The sequence below is a fragment of the Ailuropoda melanoleuca genome, chromosome X, assembly GCF_002007445.2.
Source record: "Ailuropoda melanoleuca isolate Jingjing chromosome X, ASM200744v2, whole genome shotgun sequence".
NCBI lineage: Eukaryota > Metazoa > Chordata > Mammalia > Carnivora > Ursidae > Ailuropoda > Ailuropoda melanoleuca.
In genome coordinates, this window is record NC_048238.1 from 41,173,592 (window position 1) to 41,181,963 (window position 8,372).

General features: G+C 48.3%; 1 protein-coding gene across 5 annotated transcripts; it reads left to right on the forward strand.

The window, feature by feature from the left end:
- Nucleotides 1-339: 339 nt before the first annotated feature.
- On the forward strand, nt 340-3,968 carry RBM3 (RNA binding motif protein 3). 5 transcript variants are annotated; one of them, XM_034649103.1, is made up of 7 exons: nt 340-487; nt 1,092-1,211; nt 1,467-1,573; nt 2,221-2,326; nt 2,424-2,517; nt 2,970-3,051; nt 3,372-3,968. In XM_034649103.1, the coding sequence occupies exons 2-6, from the start codon at nt 1,109-1,111 to the stop codon at nt 3,028-3,030; spliced, it is 471 nt and encodes a 156-aa protein (XP_034504994.1). In that variant the 5' UTR covers nt 340-487; nt 1,092-1,108; the 3' UTR covers nt 3,031-3,051; nt 3,372-3,968. The 5 variants fall into 5 exon arrangements, with proteins under 5 accessions (XP_034504994.1, XP_011221411.1, XP_034504995.1 ...); XM_011223109.3 differs by having other exon boundaries at nt 2,973-3,055; XM_034649104.1 differs by having other exon boundaries at nt 2,973-3,051.
- The last annotated feature ends 4,404 nt before the right edge of the window (nt 3,969-8,372 follow it).

Consider the following 8,372-nt stretch of genomic DNA (forward strand, 5'->3'; position numbering starts at 1 on the left):
CCTTCAAGGGATATTGAGAGGACTGGGAGGTGAAGGAGGTTACAGTAATTACATCTTGGGGAAGTACAGGAAGACGACTGAGATGGTGAGGAAGACGCCAGAACCCACGGGAGGAGGTATGACGTCAAGGATGGCCAGGGTGATGTCAGGGACGGAAAGAGGGGTGAGGACAAACAGGTTCATGTGCGTAGCGATAAAGATGGCTGGGCCAGCGAACGGATACGGACCTCAGGGTGCACCAATCGCACAAGGATCGCCTCCATTCCCGGAAGCATGCTGAGCTTATTGGCCCGTTTGCTCCGCCGTCCCTACCTCCCACCCCCTTGCTGGCTTCAGCCAATGAGCATAAACGCTGGTGCGCGCGGGGGACGTTTCGTGACGTGCACGCTACGTACGCTTTATCAAGCGTCTTCCCGCGCGGCAATCTTCCCAGTCTCTCCGTTCCTGGACGGTAGCTGTTCTTCTGGTCCTTTTGCTTAATTTGCAGGTAAGCAGCACATGTGTTGTGGGCCGGCTGCTCCTCGCCTCCCTGACGTGCGCCGCGCCGGCCAGGAGCTGGGTGCGCGAGTGGGGAGAGCAGCGGCTTCTGACACGTAGGCTTGGGTTTCTCCCGAGTGGGCGGGTCCCGTGCTGAGAGGTGAAACTTTTCTGTTGGTGGGAGGCTGGCGCTTTATATCTGAGTGCGAGGAATGCTGGGAGGGACTGGCGACGTCGGTGGCGGGAGTGACCGCGCGACAGCCGAGATTTGCGCGCGCCCTTCCCCCCCACTACCACGTGACCGCCGCCATCTTGTTCTGTGGGCGCAGAGGGAACTCGACGGTGTTGTGGACCTGCGCAGCGGCACAAAATGACGGGCGTAGTAGTGATGATATGGGCATGCGCGAAGGCGGCCCCCAAATGGCTGCCTCGCTGATACAGCACCGCCGATTCCCGCCTTTTCGGCTTTCTTTTTGGTCTGTCTGTAGTTGCCTCTTTGTTTCCTCTTTTCTTTGGTCTCCCCCTTTCTTTCCTTCATCTTTTCTTGCTCCTATTTTTTTTTTATCTCTCATCTCTATGGTTTCTCCCACCCCATTTCGTACTTTTCTCCGCAGTACTCGAATTCACTGCCATGTCTTCTGAAGAAGGGAAGCTTTTCGTGGGAGGGCTCAACTTCAACACCGATGAGCAGGCTCTGGAAGACCACTTCAGCAGCTTCGGTCCTATTTCCGAGGGTGAGACATGGGCCAGATGTATGACGAGCTGGGTGTTTGTGAAAGTGTGGGGCCCTTGGGTTTCAAGAAACGGAAAGAGAAAAATCGGGCCCCTGGGCTTTCACATAATTCCTTCTTCTGTTCTTAGGCCTAATGTGTAGTCTTACAAGAATCCTGTAATTTTCAATTAAGAATTGGTGGGAATGGTCCATCCTCTATCTGACACCGTTTCTTGCTTACGTTTCTCCTTACCCATATTCTCTCTCTCTTCCCCAGTGGTCGTTGTTAAGGACCGAGAGACTCAGCGATCCCGGGGTTTTGGTTTCATCACCTTCACCAATCCAGAGCACGCGTCAGATGCCATGAGAGCCATGAATGGAGAGGTGAGGTCTTCTACCTGCATAGGGGCCCTGCCCCCATCTGCCACTTCCACCATTCTTTCTGTTTTTCCCTCTGTGTCTGCTAGGGGCAGCGCGGCCACCAAACCCCGCAGTGCCCACTCACAGGAGCGTGACTGCCTTCTGTTCTAGGGGGTGGAGGGCAGCGGCAGACAGAGCCGGGCTGCCTGGGAGGCGACGACTGGTCCTGCATGAGGCCGAGAAGCCACCTGTGGATGGTTGACCTGCCCTGGGCTTAGGTAGTAGAGTCTGCAGACCTGCGGGCCTGGCCCGGAGAGGACCTCGTGAGTCTTCTGGGATGGACTCTGAAGTCTCAAACCAAGAGAGGTGTCTGTCTATCTAGCCCTAATAGTGGGGCAGCTTATAGGAGTGGGGAGGAGAACTCAGCCTGAGTTCAGTCAAGATGTAAGTAGTAGCAGGGGGAACACGGTGGATTCAGGTCATTTTGTGGGATTCTATAGCTCCTGATAAAGCCATTCTGGTCAAAGGAGCTTGTTCTGGAACGTGGCACCCAGAACCTGGTGCCCAGCAGAAGTTTCTGGGCTCTTTTGCCCACTTGCCCTACCCATTCTTCCCTCACCACTGTCTTGTTTGACCACCAACCCATCCTCCTTGTGTCTCCCCACACGTAGTCTCTGGATGGTCGCCAGATCCGTGTGGATCATGCGGGCAAGTCGGCCAGGGGAACTAGAGGGGGTGCCTATGGGGCCCATGGGCGTGGTCGCAGCTACTCTAGAGGTAAGTGCAGTGGTGAGTTTGGATATGGGGAAGACTGGCTTATTAGTGACTTACGTCTGGACAGCCGCCTTTCAACTTTTTTCTTAATCTGCTATAGGTGGTGGGGACCAGGGCTATGGGAGTGGCAGATATGACAGTCGACCTGGAGGATATGGGTATGGATATGGAAGGTCCAGAGACTATGGTGGCAGGTGGGTAGCCAAGGGATTGGGGTACTCTGGTGGTGCTGCCGCCTTCTTAAGAGCTCAGCTGCCTGAGAGTTCATTCATAGCTCATCTTGGTGTTAACTAGTGTGTTTTTACAAATTGTAATGAAACTTTAAGTATGACAGTATGTTTTGAGTTCAGTATAGTGTACTGATAAATTGTAAGATAATGAAGTTGTGTTATGGTAGATGGTAACAACATACATGTTTATTGTTTCGTGTTGGTTTTATTGTGTTAGTGTTTAATATTCTATATGCAACTTACATGCCACGTGATTATGTGATTTCTGTACAGTGTACATTTGATACATCTATTTTATACATTAAAGTGCATATAATAACATACAGAACATGATAGGATGTGTAAATATGTGTGGTTTTTAATACCCAGGTGTTTGGGATACATTCTTGCTAACTGCCATGTATGTTTTCTCCCAGAAGCCAGGGTGGTTATGATCGCTACTCAGGAGGAAATTACAGAGACAATTACGACAACTGAGATGAGGCATGGGCACCTAATGTAGGTGAGGCTTATATGTTGCCACTGAGCGGACCTCTGTCCACCAGTCCTGTCCTGTCCACTCAGCCTTTCCTCCTGCCTGCACTTACTTCACCTGGCCCACCTGGCACAATTCCTAGGCCTCCTTTGCTCTCAGGTGCCTGTCACAGCTAGTCTGCTGTTGGGAGGGGATGTCTAAAAACCTGTCTCCCCTGTAATCCTTGCTGGGCTTGGAGGAGATGGAGCGGCATGGCTCAGCAGTCCTTATCAACCCCGGGAGGTGAGCATGTGTGCCTATGCCTTCCCAACGTTACAATTCTCCCCCCTCTTACTGTTCTCAGATACACAAGGAATAAAACTTCTGATCCAGGATCATCCTTCCAAATGGCTGTATTTATAAAGATTTTTGGAGCTGCACTGACACATCTGTTTTAGTTCATCAACAACTATTTTTGAAATGAGCTCCCAAGGTAGCTTGTCACAAAGACCTTTAGAAAGCTCCCATTTGTTTTCTAGAATTTCTCCCTTTTAAATACTAATCTTGGGACATTTGTAGAGTCTGGGTATTTTTCCCTTTTACCAGTTTTTCAGTTTGGGCTCTCAGGATTACTGATCATGGCAAAAAAATGTTTGTTCAGACTGCTTTTTTAAAAAAAAGAAAAAAGATGACGTGCATTTAGGAGCATTTAAAAGCCTGTATACAATGTTTATCATGGGTAGGAAACAATTTTCAAATGCAAGTAGAAGAAATCAACACACTTAGAGGTGGGTTTTTTATTCAAGGTCACCACCCTGAGTATAGAGAAGTTTCTTAAAATATTTGTGAATGTCCTTTTTTTTTTTTTAGTACTGGAAGAAAAAATATTCTGTTGTGTCTCATTTAGCATTTTAGTATGTCTTTCACAGAGCTTAATAAAAAGTTGAAACATGAAAACAAACTGATACTGATAATGTGGTTTTTCTTTGCTCAACCCAGCAGCCGTTGCCGTAAGAGTAGACACCTCCAGCTGAAAGTTCAGTTCCCTTTGGGTATACGTGAAGTGTGGGGGTGGTGGGGGTTAAAGAGGAAATAAATACTGTTGCTGGAATTGGGTTTCCTGAGATGGCCTCTTGGTCCTATTGTTTTGCCACCATTGTTTTGATCATTGTCTGCTTGGGAATCGGACTGCTTGGGTTTGAGTCTCCTGAGCTGCTCAGAGCATCAGTGGGTGCCCTCCTTGCAGGATTGTTCTGAGAATTTGAGCGCCTGGTGGGAATTAAACCCTGTCATAAAGAGCATTTCCAGTTTCTTCTGACTAAAATGTTGGGAGGTGGAGGAAGTGTACTAAACTCCCATTTGAGGAACATTTGGAAGAATCCTGGTTTGAAAGCAAGGTTCTAAGAGCTCAGACTCTGGATTCAGATCCCAGGATTCAAATGAAATCTCTGTTGCTCTCCAGCTATTTGACCTTGGGTAGGACACTTAACCTGTGTGCCTCAGCTTCATGGGCATTTTACATTTTTTCTTGAAGGTCAAATAACATTTAATAGGCACGTACAGTCATTGAGAAGAGTTAGCGAAATTCTTATTCACAGGGGGTGTGAGGGTCTTTGATGGTAAGGCAGCGGCAGTGGTTGGGCCTGCTTTTGCACGTGTAGCTGGTCTTCGTTCCTCACTCCTGATACTCCCTTTGGTCCTGTTTCTGATGGCTGCATTGGAGTCCTATTGGCTTTATCCCTCCTTTTGGAGTTCCTCATCAGTTGTGTCCGTGGCTTCCACCTGGTTGATGGAAAAGTCAAGTACCACCAGATCTTCATGGGGTGTGTGTTAATGAAGTCAGTGGGTTTCCCTCAAAAAGCCTGTATTGAAACCCCAGTATGATGGTGTTAGAGGAGGTGAGGCCCTTGGGGAGGGGTGGAGTGATGAGGATTAGATAAGGTCACGAAGGATGATACCCTCATGAGTTACAAGAAAGCTTCCCCCTCCTGGGGCACCTGGGTGGCACAGCGGTTAAGCATCTGCCTTCGGCTCAGGGTGTGATCCCGGCGTTATGGGATCGAGCCCCACATCAGGCTCTTCTGCTAGGAGCCTGCTTCTTCCTCTCCCACTCCCCCTGCTTGTGTTCCCTCTCTTGCTGGCTGTCTCTATCTCTGTCGAATAAAGAAATTAAAAAATCTTTTAAAAAAAAAAAAAAAAGAAAGCTTCCCCCTTCTGTTCTCAGCTACTTCTTCATGTAAGAAGTTGGTAGTCTGGGAAAGCACTCACCAGAGCTCAACCATGCTGGCACCCTATAGATTCAGCCTCCAGAACTGAGAAATTGATAAGTCACCCAGTCTGGTGTTTTTACAGCTCCCATAACTGACTGAAACTGTAGGTTCCTGTATTGGAAGAGTCCCAGTATTGGGAGCCTACCTCCCTGGCCCCAGCTGGTTGGGACAGGCTCCAAGGGACCCTTCCACCCAAGCAGTAATGAATCTGCTTTGGCAAGTGGGTGGAAACTAGGGAACTTCTCACACCTGTCGCACTGAGCCAGGAAAAGGGGCATTGTGGCTACCACTGCTGGTTAGTATTGGGTAATTGGTCTGAGGAGGCGTTCTTTGCTGGGTCTTTGGAAAGCCGAGGCAGTGGGGACTGGCAGGAGGAGCACCCATTACCAGGGGGAAGGGGGGCACCTGCTCCCTGCCTGTTGGGTAGTGAAATGTCCACTCTTGGTGTGGCTTGAGGCAAGATCCATAATCGACCACAGAGCTCCTGCAACAAAGTGGTCCCCTAAGTGACATCAATAAAGACCACAGCCTCCTACACCTGCTCTGCTCTGCTCTCCTGGTGTTAGAAGGTGCCTTGTAGGGGCTCCTAGCTGGCTCAGCTGGTAGAGCATGTGATCCTTGATTTTCAGAGTTGTGAGTTAAAGCCCCACGTTGGGCATAGAGCTTACTTAAATAGAAGATGCCTTGTAATCCGGCCCAGGAAGGCCCAGTCTTGTGGATTTGCTCTAAAGAAAAAGGTTTAGAGGACTCTTGGTTTTCTTACTGCAATTGCTGATCAATAAAACTTAAGATGCTTATTAGTCCTCTGCTTCAGTTTGACCAGAATTTCACTAGTGCGCATGCTCATCAGGAACCCACGGAGACTGGAAACTCCCGTACAGAGGTTCCTTGAGGACCTCTGTCCCAAGGCTTGGGAAGACCAAGTCCCTGGTCTGCAGATCCTCGTATTTACAAGCCCTGGATCTTGCCTAGACCAAAAACCTTGACCCAACCCTTCTTTAAGATGCCCCACCCCCTGCCTGCGCATGTCAAGAATAAATCCAAGGCCCTAACCCCTCCCACCCCATGTGAGCTGGAAACACCTTGCACATCCTGCTTAACAGCTTCATTTCTTTGCCTCAGATTCAACATGTGTAAAATGGGAATAATAGTGCCCACCAGATGGGCGTTTTAGGACATGGCAAATTACTGAGAGTACACCCGCACCCTTGCCCCTCACACTCCTGGATTTGGGGGTGTAGGAAACGTCGAAAAGCCTTTTCAAAATAAGCTGCTGTGACTAGTTATGTATGTAAGAAGGCATATCGGATAATGATCGGTAGCCAGTGTTCCACGACTGCTGCTCAGGACAAAACCTACTGTCCCTGCCCAGCTGCATTCTTCCACTGCCCCCCACCCCTCCCCAGGCTAACATAAAGGCTATGATCCTTTATCATTCAGAGTGCTTAAAGATCTGAGAAACTAGAAGCGGTTTTTTTTCAAATTGGGTACAAGACCTGACATGGAGCGCTTCATAATCTTTTTATTTTTTTAAGTAATCTCTACATGCATCATGGGGCTCAAGCTCACAACCCCAAGACAGTCTCATGCCCATCCAACTGAGCCAGCCAAACACCGCAGAGCTTTTCATAACCTATTTTTTCCTCTTAGTGTGCAAATGCACGCAAAGTACTGCAAAAAAGTGGTTGTGGAGCGCTGCCCCAGATCCTAATGAGTGGTCTTAACATACAGAGAATGCACAAAGTTAAAGCTTCTAAATTGTCAAAAACAGTCCATGGCGTTCTGTATAAACATTCCTAGTACAATGTTGAGTCAAATTTTTTAACTCAATTTTAAGCTTCTTTTAAGTAAAACTCATCTTTGGAATTTTCCTTTGCTTTTTCTAGTTCTTAGTTGTCTGAACACAAGATTTGCAGTCTCTATTTTAACCCTTATGATTGTAATCCATAGTAACAGGTATATTTTTCTCCCTGGAGTCCAGTCCACCCATTTGTTGATGTAAGTGGAAAAAAGGCTTAATGAAGTGGGGAAAGTACCCTGGTGTTTACCACTTCATTGTATCTTTTTTTTCTTTTTTTTTTTTTAGATTTTATTTACTAGGGGCACCTGGGTGGCTCAGATTGTTAAGCTTCTGCCTTCGGCTCAGGGCATGATCTCCAGGTCGTAGGATCGAGCCCCCTTATCCCCATATCGGGCTCCCAGCTGAGCAGGGAGTCTGCTTCTCCCTCTCCCTCTGCCTCTCCCCCTGCTTGTGCTCGCTCTCTTTCTCCCAAATGAATAAAATCTTTTTTTTAAAAGATTATTTACTTGACAGCACAAGCAGGGGGAGAGGCAGAGCGGGAGGGAGAAGCAGGCTCCCCACCGAGCAGGGAGCCCGATGTGGGACTCAATCCCAGAATCCTGGGATCATGACCTGAGCCGAAGGCAGATGCTTAACCACCTGAGCCACCCAGGCGCCCCCACTTCATTGCATCTTAACAAAACAGCTGGCCCGAACCACTCAAATGCTTGTGGAGCCTGCATTTTGAAAAAATGCTGTGTGTTTATAATTGTTGAATCTCTGCGATAGGTACATGAAAGTTCATTATATCAACAGCGTTGTAAGTTCGAGATTTTCTGTAACACAAAACTGTGAAGGGGTGGTTGGTTAGACCTCAGCATTGGCATGGGAGGTGGGTAGCCGTGAGTTATTTTCTGCTATCTTGCCCTGTCCGCCAAAGGCCTCTCCATAGTCACAGGCATTTCTACCCCAAAGGCCTCAAGAAACCCCATTGTATAAATACTAGTAGCTTCTCTTTCTTGGCATCTGACATTGTTATTTTCCAGATACTGGCCCTAGAACCCCATCCTGCTTCCCCGCCCCAATCACAGATCTCACGACCCCTCTGGCTTTTCCAGGCAGAAGGACTGTCCCTTTGCCCGGCACTGGAGGTCCTGCCTTCCAACCTCCATACCCAGGACCTCTTAAAACCTCTCTCCTGGCCTGTAAAAGGGGGGATTATAAAGGTAGCCCATTAAATGAGTTAAGATATGGGAAGCACCTAAAACAGTGGTAGTTACATGTAGTCAAATGTTAGCATTTGGGGGTTTTTGTG